Here is an 18,577-nt window from a genome sequence, read left to right as displayed (position 1 = left end):
GCAGTTTAGTGCTTTTGGGAGGCAAGAAATAGGTTTTTTTGTGTGTTTTTTTTAGCACAACTTATTTTCTTATCACTCTCCTCTTCCTTGGCAGTTCTAAATTGACTCGAACTAGAAAAACATCAACCAGGGTTCTATCAGTGGTTTAAATCTAATTTCACTGAAGATTTTTTCCCTTTTCTTTTATTCTTTTCTTTTTTTCCCCCTGTTTTTAGCATTGCAAGAAATGCTAAAGAAGAAAAAAAAAAATTCCCGTGTGGCATGTATACTTACTTTTCAAAGCATTAGATATGGATGGAATTTAGTAGAGATGGAAAATCCTAGTGACTTTTTATAAATATCATCAATACTATTTTATGAGGCTGTAGCATCTCTTGCCATTCATCGCTGTTATTACTTTGGACCTGTCTAATCTTTAAATCACGTACAACGTGTTGCTCAGAAAACATCAGTATGCATAGAATGTAACTTTTTTTTGCATAAAATTTTTTTAAAATTTCATTTCAGAGATTATAAATCCATCTGGTAAGATTCTTGGTTCCGAAGGTAATCCTCCTTTTTACCATATTCTCATTGCCTAGGGAGAAAATCCTCCACCTCCAGGCTTCGTAATGCATGGAAACGTTAGTCCAAATGTTGCCGCCCCCCAGCTTCCCACATCTCCAGCTCATGTGCACACCCAGGTACCACCTTATCCACAGCCACAGCGTAAGTAGCGTGACCCCGAAGCCCTGTCACAGCAGCATGTGTTCTCCAGTGTCGTGACTCTTCACCTTGGAGTTCCAAAGCCATGATCAAACCAGTTTTAACAAGTGAAGAAAGAGCCATTCAGTGTCGGGCTTGAGTCCTTGATGTAGAGAAACTTGGTTTCTCTGAGAGGCGTTCTGAACCAACGTGCCGGGAAACAGCGCCCATGTCACTGCATTCCGAACAGTGGGTTCTCCCTCCCGTTCCTGAGCCTGCTAGAGAGTCAGTCGTTCCATGATTTTGGCATTAAAAAAATAGAATTTTGGAAATTCTTTGGTGACATATACTTTTCCTTTAGTCAAGATGATGCAAACCACTTTTGGAAGAATGGCTCCAAGGGATGTTTCTTGTGGTTACCTTCCATATATTTTTTTTTTTAAGGGATAGACCATATTTTAGAGCAGTTGTAGATTCACAGCAAAATTGAGTGGAAAGTCCAGAAAGTGTCAGTATGCCTCCTGCCTGCGTGCACAGCCTCCCCCACCCAGACACCCTGCACCGCGGTGGTGCGTTGTTACAGTCACTGAGCCTCCGCTGGCCCTCATTAGTGCCCGGTGTAGTTCACCTTCAGGCCTTGCATATTCTGTGACTTTTCACAAATGTATAAGAATGATGTTTCTCCATTGGCTTTCTTTTTTTTTTTTTAAGAAACTGTTTATACTTGGAAGGGAAAACATCATCACTATTTTAAAATTTAAACAAAAATGAAAATCTCAAAAGGAGAAAATTGTATAACCAACTACTGTAAAACACGATATTGCCTAGCAAAAACTGATCTTAATGAGGATATTCTGTGCTAATAAGATGTATGTTCTTACTTAACATGAATATAAATTTGATACAGCTTTTCACTCAGTGCTCAGTGTGAAAGTGCTGTCTGTCTTCAGAGTAGACTGAGCACAGTTCTATTAGATTCCCTCTGTGGAGGTTCACATTCTGGGCCTGGTCACTCAAAAGGGTAATGGTATCTTGAGTTCCAGTCTTTGTATTAAAACATTAGTTGACTGCCTGATCTTACTAACCAACTTTGTATACTGTAAGAAATATAATTGTCAGGGATCATAGAGAGTTGCCTGTTAATCTGGAACTGTGCTCAAGCCTGGAGTTTGAGTAGCTTATGATTTTACTAGATGTTGGAGAAGGAGTCTGGTTCACAATAGTAGTGCTCACGCTGCAGTTGTTATGGTGGGAGAGATCTTGAGTGGCCACCAAGGTCCCTTAACTTTCACTGTAAAGGGGAGTGTGCTTAGGATGTGTCATTCCTGCATGGCTCCATCTGGTGGCTAGTAGATGTCACTGCAGTCTTTTCACAGGCATAGAAGTCCCAGAAAAGGGTCAATCCTTTGATTTTCATAGCCAGCAGCAATCTGGAAATGGCAAGGTTCAAATATTGGGTCCAGTGACTTTTGATATAGTTAGGGCAGCTGGACTATCAAAAGCATGACATTATTTTAAGTGGGTAATGTTTGGTTGTAACTTACTGTTACTAGAAGAATTGAAAATTTCCATAGAGTGAGTTCACTTGGATTTTCCATTGCTGTCTGATGAAATTTGTAACTAATTAAAATTTCTGTTTCTTCTCCTTGGTGTAGCTTATCAACCCGCCCAGCAGTATTCCTTCGGAACAGGGGGGTCAGCAATGTATCGACCTCAGCATCCTGTTGCTCCTTCCACCTCAAATGCTTACCCTAACACCCCTTACATTCCTTCTGCTGCTTCCTACTCTGGGCAGTCCCAGCTGTACCCAGCACCGCACCAGGCCCCTCCACCTACCTCCTGCCCTGCCGCCTCTTTCCCTCCTCCCCCTTCCTCTGGAGCTTCCTTCCAGCATGGCGGGCCAGGAGCTCCATCAACATCTTCAGCTTATGCACTGCCTCCTGGAACAACAGGTACACTGCCTGCTGCCAGTGAGCTGCCTGCATCCCAAAGAACAGGTCTGCGCTTGAAAGGGGTTTGGTTTGGCTCCCCCCACCCCTTTGTTATTTCATGATCACATGGGTGGATGGAGGGGGATTATTTAACTGTAAACTGGGCAACATGAGGTATTGATTGAATTTTACAACAGATGCTATAACTATTTCTCAAAATGTGATTTTGCCATAATAAACTTTAGTTGCTAAGCAAGGAAAGCTTGAGTGCCTTAAAAGAGTAAAGAGTATATAATCTGTAGTTGAATTTAAAATAAGCGGTAAGAAATTAGTTGGCAAGAGATGTGCTGGTTGGAGCTAAATTTAATTGACACTAATTTCTTTACCAGAGTAGACCTGTGCTCTTGTGTTCTTCCTGAACTTTCAATTTTTAAAATTATTTGTGCCTTAAATTCGTTCATAGAGACTAAATAATGTAGGTATACACATTGTGTAATTTTATTTGTAAAGGTGAGGAAGGATCTCAACATGTGTACTGAAAGGAAAAAAGCAAAAGAATGGAACTCATGACAGAGAATCTCTAAGACAGCAGAAAGTCAGTATACGTCAGTATAGGGATTCTCCATTAGGACAGTTCTGTCCTCTCAGACAGCAGAAATTTCTAGGCAGTTTACTTGTTGTTAGTGGTCAAGTTCTGCCTGAAATTTTCTAATTAAAATCGTAATTTAAAATTATTTTTATAGTGAAATGCACAAATTTTTTTTTATCTCTCACATTGCAATTAAGCATTATATTCATTTTTCAGAAGTAGGTAACATTATCTGATCTTCATATTAGAATTATAAAAGGGGCCTATAAAGTATGTATTATAAAAAAAGAGATCAGTTAATTGGGATTAAGAACCACTGACATACTAAAGAATACAGTCTTTGGAGTCAGACTTCCTGTGTTTGTATCCCAGCTTCACTCTTTTCTGATAGTTACGTGATCTTGAATAAGTAACTTAACGTAAACCTCAGTTTCCTCATAATAAGAGTAGTACATACTCATAAGCTTATGAAAAGGATTGAGTGCATTAATACTTTGAAAACGTTTATGGACAGTGACCACAGAGTGAGTTAGCTGTGACTTCGCAAAATCTCACTCACAGTTAGAGCTCTGTGCCTTTTGGTAACTGAAATTAGTTTCCCTTGCCGATTATAGTTGACGGCTTTTAACTAGAAGGACAAAACAGGAGTGAGTCTTGCTGTCGGATACCAAAGTTGCTCCTGGAAGTCCAGTATAAATTTTCTCTCTCTTTATCTGCTAAGCAGTAGCTTTAATAACTGAAAACACTTATCATATAATAAGATTTATTAAGGAAGTACTTTTTTCTTGAAGTCTTATGGATCCAGAATTATACACATTATCTCTTTCTCTCTTTTTTGGTATATATTCAGACTACCAAAAATTCATACAATATGTATCACCCTTTACTGCACAAATAAAATTTATATAATTTTCAATACAGAAAATTCAGACTGATATTTAGAAAGGAGTGTTAGTTCAGTTGTAAAGTTCAAAAAAAAATTTAAACCTGGATGAGTGAAAATAGTATCCATTCTGAATGGTTGAGTAATAAGAGATGGAGTGAAAGATAGATGTAAGTAAATCCTCAAGTAAGGAGGTAGTGCAGAGAAGTGGGGGATCAAACTCTCATTTATTGAACATACATTGGACATGTACCAGTGCTTGCCATCTTTTTTCTTATTTAGTTCTCATAGCCATGAGAAATAGGAATAATTATTTTTTAAAAAATTGACATGAGGAAGCTTGAGTTTCCTAGGGTTACATAACATTCTCATGACGGCACGGTCATGATTGTCAAGTTGAGGCACAAACCCAGGTCCCTCAGTCTCCAGAGCCTGTGTCCATTCTTTACCAGATGGTCTACTGGCACAGTGATACAGAGCCTGCCTGTCAGTGCAAGAGGTGCAGGCTCAGTCCCTGGGTCAGGAAGATTCCCTGGAGTAAGAAATGGCAACCCACTCCAGTACCCTTGCCTGGAGAATCCCGTGGACAGAGGAGCCTGGTGGCTACAGTCCGTCACGTCTCAGAGTCAGATGAGACTCAGCGACTGAGCACACGCTAGTCCTGATGGAAGAGACTGAAATAGCTATCAGTGTTGGAATTACAGGAACATTTAGCATCACTGCTTTAAGTATTTGTTACTTTATCATCTCAATCAACTATTTGCATGGGTATTTTTTCCCTCCTTGAGCTGAAGTGTGTTCGGCCATATAATAAAGTATTTGCTTATGTGCAAAGTAACTGTTCTAACCTGGCTGAGAAGCAGAGTAACTAATAGGAAGAAGCAATACTCAGTATGTACTAAGCTGGCTGCTGTGTTATCTCTTGCATGTTAATAGTCTCTATATTTTAATTAACAGAGCTTTACCTTATTTTTTGATTTCCTGAAAACTTTGCTTAGGTTATACAGATAATTGTCACTAAAAGTTTTACCTTTGTTCCAGTATATCTTAGATTATTATATCATGGTTTTCTATAGGACTTGGAAATTCCACTGGTAAATTGTTCTTGATAGACACTAGGATTTTCAGACCTCTGTTAGTGAACCACAAGGCGATGTGCCTGCTACTCAGAGAAGCTCATGCTGCAATCATCACGACACTCATTGAGTAAATTCTTACTGAATGCCCATTCAGTTTATGATCAGAATTACTCCAGGCAGAGGTAGGAAGGCAGAAAAGTATGTGCGTGTCTAGTGAATTGCACATAGCTCTGTTGTCAGTTGGGACATAAAATTTGTATTTGGGCCAAATTTTGGAAATCATTACATTTCAAGGCAAGAAACTTTAGGTACCTGGTTTTTAACCTTTTCAACAGCAGAAAGGAGCATGATAGCCTTCCTTCCTTTCTCCGGCTAATTCTGTTTTACCTTATGTCGTTAGAAAATGACCACAAGGATACGTTCTTTGTCAATTTTAATTCTGAATTTTGTTACCCCTTTTAAAAAACACGACATGCTCGGCTTACAGGGGAAGGGGGAGGTGTATGGTCAATGAGGATGCTCTTTTCTCTCTGTCTCAAATTATCTTCTAGCCAGAAGTCTCCATGCCATTGGCACTAGTATTTTTTCCACTGAAAAATACCTTAACCACTGCACAGATGCTGCTATTGTGTTCTTCCAGTTATACCTGCGAAGGTTCCCAGGGGAGGCAGGAGTCAGGGATGGATGGGAGCAGCTCCACGGCTCTCTGTGAGGCCGAGCGGTTCTGTGTTCCCCAAAGACCCTGAGGAGGACAGACCCCTACACTGAGGTGGACAGGGGTCTGCAGTATCCAGTGACATGCCACACTCGATTTTTAAGTTAGTTTTTTATTTATTTTTTACTGTAGGATTTTGAAAGAGCTCAAATAACATAAAAATAAAATTATAATTCTGCCACCCTTGTATGACCACTGATAATTTAGGTGCATTTATTCGCTTCATAGATGTATATGCATATGTTGTATGTATGTGTGCATGTATTAAGGGTTTTAATGTAAAATAGACTGTAAATTTACCATTTTCATCATTTTTAAGTGACATTCAGTGCATTTCCATTGTTGTACAGTCATCACTACTGACTGCAGAAGTTTTTCATCATCCCACATCGAAATCATGCAGCCTTTAAAACTCCTCATTTCCCCAGCCCCTGGTCACCAGTGTTCTACTTTCTGTCTATATATATTCCACATACCTCATGTAAGTAGTCATTTTTAGAGGACATTTTAGAAGACAATTTTGTCTTCTTGTAACTGGCTGTTTCACTGTCTTTAAGATTCATCCATGTTTGTAACATGTATCAGAATTTCCTTCTTAAAGCTGAATAATAATCCAAATCACCAAACAATTTGCATCTTCAGAGCTTTTAGAGCTGCTGCTGAATTATTTACGGAACGTGGTGGTCCTTCGCTTTACATCCACTCTTACGTATAGACCACATTTGGTTTGTCCACTGTAAACCCACACACGGGCGTTTTGGCTGTCTGAATAATGCTGCTGTGAACAGGAGGATGCAAATATTTGCTCAGCTCCTGGTTGCAGTTCTTCTGGGTATATACCCAGAAGTGGAACTGCTGGCTCAAGTAGTAATTCAGGGTTAGTTTCTGAGGCACCACCACGCTGTTTTCCATAGTGGCGGCCCTCCTCTGCGCTTGCACGAGCAGCGCACCAGGGGCGCTTCTCCTGTGAAGACAGTTGGATTCCTGTGAGTTGTATGTGCCTTTATGAACCTTCACCACACGCTTGGGACTGGAGGCTAGGGCCTAGCCCCACCCTGAATATCTGACAATTTTGGAGTTGCTGTCTTAGTTTCCAGCCTTCTTTCCTCTTGTCCACTGCCAGAACCTTCTTCAGTTCTTTTAAGGAAGACTTGTGCTAAAGAGTCTGCACATCTGTGTATTCTTACAGAAAAGACAATATGAGATGGTTACACAGTCACTGGGCCTGATCCCGTTTATGTTTACGTTCATGGTGTGACCCCAGAAATTACAGTTTCTCCAGAATGCAGGCCTTTGGGGCCTCCCAGATCCAGCAGCAAAGTAGTACCCCCTCTTTAAGGTTGTCTAACGTGCTGATTATGTTTAGCAGTGTAGTGCTGAAGTCTGCACAACAGGGCAGAAACCCTCCCGTTTCTTTGTAAAACCCTGCTACTTAAAAAGGGCTTGGACCTGCAGCATTGGCATTTCCTGGGAGCTAGCCGACACAGTAGACTCTCAGACCCTATGCTGTACCTAGTGAATTAGAATCTGCATTTTTGCAAGGTCCTCAACTGATTTGGGTTCAAGCTTTAAATAATGCTAAAATGGACCCAGTTACAACATGTTAGGCAGTGCCCTCCTCCCTCCCTGCACCATGATATTACTGAGCTTCATTGATCAAATGGTAGAAAAACAATCCATGCACACAGTTGGGGAAATAATGTTATCTTAAGTAGAAAGGAACAAAATTTTCTCTTTAAAGAGACAGCTGGCATAATAAGAGAATAAAAGTGTTTAAGAACTAATTGGATCTGACACATTTAAATGAATGGGCTTTGCCCACAAACTGATGACTTTCTTAATTAGATAGAAGCCATTTCATGTGATTTGATTTAAAAGTAAGTTTTTTTTTCCCTTACAAAAGTAGTTTGTTCTTTCCTGAGGTTGACAGAGGGAGCAGAAACAATTAGAAAATGAGTTTAGAATGTCTTTGATGATAATACTGTTTAAGTGACTTTTACATTTTGTCTACAGAAAATCAGTCAATGCAAGACCAGGCATCTATATTGGAAGGTGAATTAGTTACAGAATGTATATTTGGAAATCTTCGAATCATTGAATATAATTAATGAATGGACATTCACAATTATGCATGTGAACTTCAAAGCAATGATATCCTAAATCTGACCAGTATCATTTTTAAAATTTGGCTTCTTAATTGAATCAAATCTTAGAACTGATGAAATTAACATAGTGACACAAATGATTTTGAATCATAAAAGTTGTATATTGGATGTAGACATAAAGACAAGGCTATACCAATACTGTCTTAGATATAAGAAAGATTAGAATGTGATGGGAAAGGCGTGAATGATTAGTTTGTGTATAACCAGAAGTTTAAGAATTTGTTAAGTGGATAGCAACATGTGGTTTAATATTTTGTGACTGCCTTCTGAGTGTTTTGAGGCTTATTTGACATTCTGTCTCCTAGTCAATGTGTAGAAAAGTAATTCTGTTTTTAAAATCAAGGCAAATGAGTTCATGCTGGCTAGGAGAAAATCTTGTTTTTTAAAAGAAATTTCTGTGACATTATGTTCTTTGGTTTGCGAAGCAAGTTTGTTGTGATTTAATATCGTGGATATCAATTGAGCAAAAGTAAAATGCTGAAAGAATTTTAATTTGTTTAAAGAAGAATAATTTTTTGCTTTTACATATACACAAAACTCAAACGTAAGAGGATTATGTTGTGATTTAGTAAGTATCCTACTCCTGGCATGTTTTGTTCCTTTTTTCTTTAAAGATAAAGGCAGCTAAGTATTCAATACCTTACGAGTTCTGCTACTGATGTTCATGTCTCACTTTGAGATGACAGGTTTTGGGAGATCTGGGGCTGGGGGAGAAAAATTTACCAAAGATGACAGTAGCTTAATTTTCCATTTGCTGCCAGCCTGGAATTTTTCTGTGTATGTGGCAGCAGAAAAAAAAAAATCTTACTACAGATATTTGAATGCACTTTTCTACTTTAAGATAATTCTTAACTCAAAGGTAGTAAAACATACTGGTATTGTGTAGTTGGGCTGTTTTTCATTTTTTAACAGTGTTTCTACCATGCGGATGATTTGGGTTTGCTGAATTGCTTATGTTTAATTGCTTTCTTAGGAAATAGGAGATTGCTACTTTTATTCTTTTTTGTGTGTGTTGAATATATCAGGAACTTTTTTTTTTTTTTTTTTTTAGCGGATTCAGGTGATTTATTTTTTCTTTTTTGGGAGAGAATTGTTTGATCTTTGAAAGTCATGTACCAATATAGACATAAAAGCTTCACTATCCTTAAATTTGGCACAGCTATTTCCCTTTAAAAGGAGTAATATCAAGATATCCTGCTTTCTAAGCCAGGGCCCTGTGATTGATTACCAGAGGGTTCGATAATGAGTTTGTGAATCCAGGGCTACACGGTGATCCCAGCAGCTCAGCTGGTAAAACTTTTGTGACAGTTATCTCAGGGTGAAGGTAGAATTTGAAGATATTATATGATGATACAATTTAGTTTTCTCTTTCCAGGATTCTAAAGGAAAATGCTCTCTATTATCTGTTACAGGTCCTCAGAATGGTTGGAATGATCCGCCAGCTTTGAACAGAGGACCCAAGAAGAAGAAGGTACTAGAAAAAGATGTCTATTCAGTTGCCCCCAGATGTGCTCTCAGTCATGTAGCCACTGAAGCACACCACACTCACTGTTCTTTAAAGGCAGAGCTTACTGACTGCTGTACTTAATGCGTGTATTTTATCTTTCATCTTCTCATCCATGAAGGGAAGGAAAATACAGGACAGTACAGTGGTATGAATTAAACCCCTTTTAGAAGACAAGATATGTAAATTCCCAACATCTGTTTCAAAGAGTAGGAAACAAAATTTCAGGTTACTCAAATGAATTTCTTTTTTAGGAGTTACTTTGGTTTTGGATCCCAGCAGTAATCATGAATTTGTAATTATATTTTGGACTATTTTTATCTATCACATATGATATGAAAAGAAATAGCCTTGTTAGCTGAGCATCATTTAGAGCATAGCATAAGGTTCTTCTTTTATCGCAAGCCATTTTCTCCTTTTTTTTTCTTTACTCCTAGTGATTTCTGTCCCCCAAGTACAGTAATGAGAGGCCAGAACATAAAATTGGGAGATACTAAATGAACAGAATCCCCCAAATTATGTCAGTGATAATCAGAAACTTGGTCCACTACTCTGAGTGTGATTGATCACTAAGTTAGGTATCACTTAATGGTCTCGGCAAAGGGTAGTATATCTGATCGCTTGACACACACACACACATTTTTGGCATTTCTTATCCCAGTACAGCTAAATATAATTCTCCATCCTCTTTCAACAATGCCATGGTTCTGGCCCATTATGGGATGAGTGTGGAAGGCAAAGGGGAGAGACTGAGAGATCCAGGTTTGAGTCTCCAACCCTCTTAGCCAGATTAACTTTACTTTTACGTTTCACTCTAGGATTCTGCATAAAAATCCATTTTCAAAAGTATTCTACTGTTACTAAAAAAATTTTTTAACCACAGAATGATCTAACTCCCTTACTCATTTTTAAAAATTGAAGTATAGTTGATTCACAGTGTTGTTAATTACTGCTGTATAGCGAAGTTTAATTCAGTTACACATACATGTGTTCTTTTCCATTATGGTTTATCATAAGATACAGAATATATTTCTCTGTGCTGTACAGTAGGCCCAAGTTCATTTGTGTCATATTTTAGATTCTACGTGTAAGTGATGTCATATGGTATTTGTCTTTCTCTTTCTGACTTAACTTCACTCAGTATGATAATCTCTAGTTACATTCATGTTGCTGCAGATGGCTAACTCCCGTATTTAAAGCTGAGGAAATGTTGTTATATCATTTTTTTCTTACTCTCGGTGCCTTTTGTGTCCATCTTTTAAAAGATGCCTGAGAACTTTACGCCTCCTGTTCCCATCACATCACCAATCATGAACCCCTTGGGTGACCCCCAGTCTCAGATGCTGCAGCCGCCTTCAGCGCCAGTACCGCTGTCCAGCCAAGCTCCATTCCCACAGCCACACCTCGCCGGGGGCCAGCCCTTCCGTGGCATCCAGCAGCCCCTCAGTCAACCAGGCATGCCTCCGTCGTTTTCAAAGCCCAATATCGAAGGTGCCCCTGGGGCTCCCATTGGAAATACCATGCAGGTAACAGTGAATCTGTGGAAGTGGGAGATGGCTCTATTTCAGTGTGCTTTTTCAAGGTGTTAACTTTTATGGTTATACCTTTATTACTATCTCAGTTTGATTTCAATTTAGACAACTTAGGTAAAAAAGAACTTTTTTTTTAAGATCACACATTATCAGTATTTTCCAGTGACATGGCCATATGCGAACGTTCTAGAAAGGGCTTATGTATTTACTAGTATATGTTAACAGTAACTTTGCAATTGCAGTATTTCATTTCATCTGCTCAGTAGCCACAATTGAATCCATATTGGCATCCAAAGCTGCTCAGCAGAAGCTGTTTCCAAAGGGTTTTTTCCTTTAAAATGTAAAATAAAAATATAATGACTTTGATATTTTCTTGTATGTGTGTAAGAGCTAATAATATAGCTATATCCTTGGATAGAGATATCAGTTCATACTTGTTTTTCACATACAAGCAGCTAGTTGGCAGGGCTCTCAGTAATGAAAAAATCTTATCAGGTTTCCATGTAACTGACTTAGGCATAAAAGGTAATCTTGATCTATTCATGAAAAATAAAGAGGTTGGGTCACAGTTCAACATAAGATGAAATAAATTCCTGCCCAAGTATATAAAACTAGTTCTTCTGTCATTGTCTTTGACTCACTGAAGTCAAATTTATAAAGATTGTGTCTACCACAAGAGTATGTTTTGCTATTAAGAGAGTTCTTAGATATTAACAGTAGCATTATAAACTCCAGTGTTCTGATGGAGGTGGGAGGACCTGCTTCTTTTCACAAGAAGATATACTTAATATGCATTGTTAGTTTCCATGATTAACAAGTCTGTGCCATTTGTGAAGCCATTCATTTGTGTTGGGACCTGGGAGTTCATGCTACACTCGTCTGGACCAGAACTTCAGTTACCATGGAGAGGGAGAGTGCCATGGATGTGTGTGGTTCAGCCAGGCCATGATACCCAGCTCCCTGTCCACTTGGATGTTTCTGAGGCACTTCACACTTAGTATATCCAAAGTCCAATTCATAGTCTTCCTCCCAAACCTAGTTGTCTTTTGGTGTGTCTTGCTGCAATTAATACCACCGTAATCCTTTCCATTAATCCAGCCAGAAACCTGGGCATCTTTATACTGTTTTTCCTTTAACCTGTTTTCAGATCTATCCCCACATCTTGTTGATATTACTGTAAAGTCTCTCTCCCATCCCTTCTCTGTGTTTCCAGTCTAGTCCATGCTACCTTTGTCTCCAGTCTCCAGCAGTACAGGAGCCTCTCACTGGTCTGCCAGCATCTGCTGTGACCCATCTCTTCGCGGGTCTTAGCTCATCGGCTTAACATGTTACCACATCCCACTGTTCTCAGGATAAGGACCAACATTTTTCATATTACCTGGAAGTTCTCAGCCCCTACTCCTCTTTGCTGTCTCTCTGCTCCCGCCAAGCTGACCTCCTTTCAGTCCCTGTATCATCATCTTTCCTGTGTACTTGTTCTTCTGTCTGGAATGCACTTTTTCCCCTGTTTAACTCCTACTTAACCTTCTGATAAAACTTCCTTAAAGAGCCTGCCCCTCAGTTAAATCCCAGCTAGAGTGTCTGTTGGTTCCAATGATGTGAGCTTAACCACAGTTGCTGTTTTGCATACACTTATGACATTTTTAAACTTTCCCTCCTGCTAGCCTGTAAACTCCCTGAGAGATAACATTATTTCTGTGTTGATTCATTAGTGCCTAGTACATAATTGCCTAATATTTTCTACGAATGAATATAATCAATCAAAACTTGAAGCACTTACACATTCCTTCTTTGTTTATCCATCTTATGCATTCAATTAGGTCATGGTCTCTTCTTACCTTTGATTTAATCTCACAGTTGGATAAAAGACCAGTTGACGAACCTCCAAGACTGTTGGAATAAACAAGGAGCCAACAAGCAAAGCAAGCAGTCACCCCCACCAGCCAGCTTTATAAATGCCTGGTTCTTTGTTTCTTACTGGCATGGTCCTCTTGCCCATCAGTTGTATACAATCATGATCAACGTATGTTCCGTGATTAAACAAATACTTTATACCCAACCCTGTTTTTGAAAATAGAAGGTGTAGGAAGACTGCCTGTATCTTCTATTGAATATCTGATTTTTCTGTTTGCTTATCCCAGGTGATTCCACACGTTCATTTTTTGTTTGATTTTGAATAGCCTATCTATAATTAGTTGTTTGCTCTTTATGACAGATTCAGGACTTTGTATACAGGTAGTTTCTGGTCATTTCTGCTCATTTTAATGGTATTATTTCTTCCAGCATGTGCAATCTTTGCCAACAGAAAAAATTACCAAGAAGCCTATTCCAGATGAACACCTCATTCTAAAGACCACGTTCGAGGATCTTATTCAGCGCTGCCTCTCTTCAGCCACAGATCCTGTATGTGTTTTTTATTTTGTTTAATTAAAAGATTCCATTATGGAGCTCTTTTATATTTATTGCTTAAAGTCTTACAAGATGTATTTTGAAAGTTTTTACAAAAGTAGTAAAGCTAGCATTTATGTATGGTTTGCTTTACATATAAAAGCATACTCAGTTGCTTTTTACATATAACTTTATATAATCCTTAAACCAACCGCATGGAGGTAGGTTTGTCATATTTATTTACAGAGGAGGAAGTTAAGGCACAAAATAGTTATAATCCAGGCAGAGCCAGCATTCAGACTTAGTCTGGCTCCAGAATTCATGTTCTCAACCCCTGAGCTGCACCTCATCTGCAGACCTCACGTCTGGCACAAGAATAGGGCAGAATGCTAAAATACAAGGAACTCAGACTTGGGGTTTCTTTCAGAGTGTATGTCTAAAGGTTTTAGAAGTAGGGACTTCCCTGGCAGTCTAGTGGTTCAGACTTTCCCTTCCAATGCGAAGGATGCAGGTTCAGTCCCTGGTCAGGGAGCTAAGATCGCACATGCCTCATGGCCAAATAAACAGAAGGTGAAACAGAAGCAGTATTATGGCAGACTCGATAAAGACTTTTAATATGGTCCACATCAAAACATCTCTTTAAAAAAACGCTTTTAAAAATAGACAATCTTTAACTTTGCAGAGTCCTTAACAGTTCAGTGTTTTAGATATTGGAATCATATTCTTAGTCAAAGCGACTGATGTGACTTAGTTTATTAGAGGATGTCTGGGTATTGGCAACAACAAAAATTCCACAAAGCCAGTCTTGTTCGAGATGAAATTTCAGTTTCTGCCAACAAGCATCATGTTTATTTAGTCACTGGCCAGTTGTCTGCTTGCAAACACAGCCTCTGGGGTTTGCTGTTTCATCAGACGTTGAGTATTAATATGTGCCGCCTTCTGCTAGTCTTTTGAAAAGCAGTTCCCTGTACGGACAGTATCAGGAGGGCAAAGGCAGGGGAAAGTTAACATAAACCTTAGCCCCTGGCATTCTGGGAGTGATGGAAGGACCAGGTGAGGAACAGAGAACGGGTGAAGCTGATAAACAGGTAGGTGTGTACTGTCTCCTGGCACACCTCTAAGCAGAGAGGTCACCATCATGCAGAGTGGAGCAGTCCTAATGGGAGAACTTCAGTCTCCCTTCAGGCGTGAGTCAGTGTGAATAGAGGCTGGCAGGACGATAGGGCACGGCCTCACTTGGTACACTGTTGTTGAGCTTCAGCTCCTCCAGGTCACAGTATCTGTCACCTCCTTTCTCGTGACCCAGGACCAGGCAGAAGATAAAGACAGACTGTTCCTGTCAGTATTTGAGGAAGAAGTTCTGACACTGCCCAGGACTTTGAACCGTCCACAAAAGTCCATTTTAATCCAGTACTCGAAATCATGTTTTTGGCTTGGCTTTGTTCTTATTTTCACTTCAGTTCAATCCAAATGACACAGAGTAACGTTACAGCACGGCTTGGTTTGTAAGGCTGTCCTTGATGGCTTCAGCCTTCCCTCCCTCCTCTTCTGACATACGGACGTGCCTTCCTCAAACACAGCAAGAGGGCGTCAGCATCGGAGGTTTTGTAGCTGCCCCTTCTGCCCAGGGCTCTTCCCCAAAGAACGGCAGGGCTCCTGCTCGCTTGTTCGCAGCGCCAGCTCAGGTGTCCTGTGAGCCACCCAGACTTTCTCAGCACCTCGTGCTGCCAACTCCGCCCACACCCTCACCCCGCGAACTTTCTTCATGCTGCTCGTCACCATCTGACCACAGCGTATTGTTTAGTTATCTTTTTCCCACCCGATAGAATGTGAGCTCCGTGAGACACAAAACCATCCCCAGCGTGGCACACAGCAGGCATTCAATAAATACTGAAAAATAGTATCACTTCTAGGCATAATGTAGATCATTAAGTTAATCACAGTATGATTTTAAACTTTTAGACTAGTTTTCCCTCACTATACTGAGTGCTGGAGAAGGGTAGGAGGACTCATTTAATTTAAGAACTCTTTTTTAACACTTCCCTCTTAATAATCTTAAGATGTCAGAAGATAATTTTCTTCTTTTGGAGTTTTAAAGGCCCAGAATAAGATAGGATTAAATGTCCCAAATGTGATTGAGTGTATTCTTGAGGTTAAAAAAAGATGCCACAGTTCACCCATATGTTTGCTTCCTAGCTCCCGTAATATTCTTCTTTAATGCACAGTAACTGTTGGGCCTCCTTTTCTGTAGTGCAGGACCCATTGCTGCCTCCAGGTGGCCCTTGCTGTTGCTTGTGGACGTAGTGTAGTTGGACACACACACCTCAAGTGTGTCGCAGAGCCCCTGAGATCCAGCCAGAGTCCCCTTGTGCACACCTCTGGCCCTGCCTGCCTCGATAGATAACTCTTCTCTGTTCTAATCGTCTGTTCAAGTTCCTTGGTGTAAGGTATTGGCATTTCTTTATAAAACAAAGCTGTTCAACACCATGATTATAAGCTTTAGTGAAATGAGATGGGGTAAGTTCTTGGGATAAAAGTTATTGTTCAAATATAACATCTCTGGTTTTTTTCTCTTCTGCAGCAAACCAAGAGGAAGCTAGATGATGCCAGCAAACGTTTGGAGTTTCTGTACGATAAACTTAGGGAACAGACGGTAAGTTCGTGGCAAAGAAGGGTTTATGATAAACGTTTATTCCTGGTTGCTAGTCATGTGTCGGATGAGCACTTGCATGTCATAGGTAGCGCGTCGTGTGTCGTGTGTGGTGCGTAGTATGGAGTGTGTTTGGGGGCAGAATGATCACGACGGCTACAGACTGAGCTTTGCTCTGTCTAAATCGTACATTTCAGTCATTGAGGATAAGGGCATAGGGCTGTATGTGTGTGAGAGAGAGAAGTTTTAGCCTTTTTATAACAATATTAACTAGCCCACATTGGCTCTAAGGTTACTGGCCTTCTCTTCATATTTATATGTGCCTTGAATTAAGAAATCAAAGAGTGGGCAGATACTCTGTTTTTCCAGAGACCAAATCTGTCATCTTTCTCGTAGTCTTAAGACTCTGACCCTTTTCTTTTACAATAGCTGTTACCCAAAGGCAATGCCAAATGTAGCCACTGTGTGTGTACCTGTGAAGACAGTCAGCAGTGAGGAGCAGACACTGTGTCTTCTGTTCTCTGTCCCGCCACCTCTCCATGCCTCTCTAGAATTGTTTTGTTTTTTAATGAAAACACTTGGAGAGAAAAAAAAGAATTGGAGTTTTTCATACTTTTGCATTTTAGCATTCCTCTTCCCCATCCCCCATATCACAGTCCCATCAGATAAAAATAACCATTTAGCATGAGACCCCAACCAGAGAAAATTACTATAGCAGTGGAAAGGGGTGTCGCCCATGGACTGATCCAAAAAAAAAAAAGTCTTCTCTGAGAAGTATGGAAGCCAAGTAATGATATGGAGAGGAAAAACAACTATAGGTCTTACGATTTTAAGAGATGACAGGACTATAAAAAGCAGTTAAGAATGAGCAAATTGAGTCCATAACGAAGACTGTTGCCCTCCTGATGAAAGTGGACCAGGAATACAGGGTTTCTGTTGTCAACAAGGTCTTATAGTAAATTGGGCGCCTACTACAGGATGTCATGATTAAGACTCTAACTTCTTCATGTACAAAGGAAACACTTTCAGAGCGGTGAGGCTATATCTAAAGTAATGAAGATTTAAAGCTGTTAAATGGAGAAAGACATTAACTTTCCAATATAAGGGAGGAGATCTGGCTGCTTTCCTCTAAGAAAATACCTGGCTGGTCATCTGTGTGTAGTTCGTAAATAATTCCTTACATAAGTCATTGTGTCGTGGTTCCATTTTATAACTTGTGTGTTGTTTGGTCTGAGAAACTTTCTAGAAATGCTCACCAGTTTATTCATTTTTTTAAATAATGTCTATTTCAATGTCTATTTCAAACTTCTGGTAAATGCCAGGGTTTCATGTTTATAGCGGGTCTCATGGAAGATTCTCCTTTAATTCTGTCTGTATTCCACCTTGATTTCAGCTTTCACCAACAATCATCAACGGTTTACACAACATCGCGCGGAGCATCGAGACCCGAAACTACTCAGAAGGCTTGACTATTCACACCCACATCGTTAGCACTAGCAACTTCAGCGAGACCTCCGCTTTTATGCCCGTTCTCAAAGTTGTTCTCACCCAGGCCAACAAGCTGGGTGTCTAAAGGACGGCTGTACTTTCAGCCAATATCGCCATTTTTCCAAAGAAACATGTTTTAAACGATGATAAGATATGGACCAATCCTCCTTAGCATGTTTCCATAGCAGCCAGTCAAAACCATTCATGTTGTTTCTGCAGATGTATTCACGTTACTAGACCTGCTCAAAACCCTGGTGCTTTCTTTTGTTTTAATCTTTTATTGCCGGTGATGATTTTCCTATTTCCTGCAAAAAATGGATTTCCTGGATTACACATAGTATGCTTTCCCGAAATATTCTGATAAAATCTGGTTTTTGAAACCTCAGTTTGCTCTTTGGAAAAGGAGCCTTTGGTTATGCAGTACGCAGAGCCGAAACTCAGTTTCTTTCATGTCCTCCCAACTTCCTCCATGTCGATCAGATTAAAGTGTGTAATCCTATTTATGTGTATGTAGTCTTTTTTTTTTCTTTAAACAGCTACTCACAGTTTAAAGTTTTATTTTTTGTGTCTTTGGCTTCACTTTGGTCTTGAACAAATAACTAAATCTAAAAGAAGCTGCTACACAGATTTTAGCAAATACTAATGAAAAGTGGGATCACTGGCTTTAAGTATCTATAGGAAAAGATTGAACCTTTTCATTCTGTAGAGTGCATTGAACTTTTTTCTATTAATAAATGTTTTTAATATTCTGTTTGAGTTTTTAGACTGAGTTGTCTCCATTTTATATTTAGAAATTTATTCACCTTTTTTTTTTTTTAAAGTTACCTGTATCTCTGAGGTTTAAGTTCAGGAAGAAAACTTTTACTTGTTTTTTTTTTGGCCATGCCATTCAGCATGTGCACGTCTAGTTCCCCAACCAGGGATGGAACCCACGCCCTCGCATGGGAAGCACGGAGTCTCAACCACTGG

The 18,577-nt window shown here is 39.6% G+C and overlaps 1 protein-coding gene across 10 annotated transcripts in view; it reads left to right on the top strand.

Annotated features, from left to right (window-relative positions):
- SEC31A (SEC31 homolog A, COPII coat complex component) overlaps positions 1–18,371 on the top strand; it is a 59,897-nt gene extending 41,526 nt beyond the window's left edge. For 5 of the 10 annotated variants that reach the window (XM_055588931.1, XM_055588933.1, XM_055588929.1 and 2 more), the window contains 7 exons: positions 582–708; positions 2,340–2,681; positions 9,459–9,517; positions 10,816–11,076; positions 13,366–13,485; positions 16,052–16,123; positions 17,514–18,371. In XM_055588931.1, coding sequence (XP_055444906.1) covers positions 582–708; positions 2,340–2,681; positions 9,459–9,517; positions 10,816–11,076; positions 13,366–13,485; positions 16,052–16,123; positions 17,514–17,693 — 1,161 coding nt within the window. In that variant the 3' untranslated portion in view covers positions 17,694–18,371. Of the gene's footprint in view, positions 1–581; positions 709–2,339; positions 2,682–7,894; positions 7,934–9,458; positions 9,518–10,815; positions 11,077–13,365; positions 13,486–16,051; positions 16,124–17,513 lie in introns of all 10 variants that reach the window. The other 5 variants (XM_055588934.1, XM_055588932.1, XM_055588936.1 and 2 more) reach the window with 3 other exon arrangements.
- The last annotated feature ends 206 nt before the right edge of the window (positions 18,372–18,577 follow it).

Source organism: Bubalus kerabau, chromosome 7 (genome assembly GCF_029407905.1).
Source record: "Bubalus kerabau isolate K-KA32 ecotype Philippines breed swamp buffalo chromosome 7, PCC_UOA_SB_1v2, whole genome shotgun sequence".
NCBI lineage: Eukaryota > Metazoa > Chordata > Mammalia > Artiodactyla > Bovidae > Bubalus > Bubalus kerabau.
This window is presented reverse-complemented; position numbering and strand designations above follow the sequence as displayed.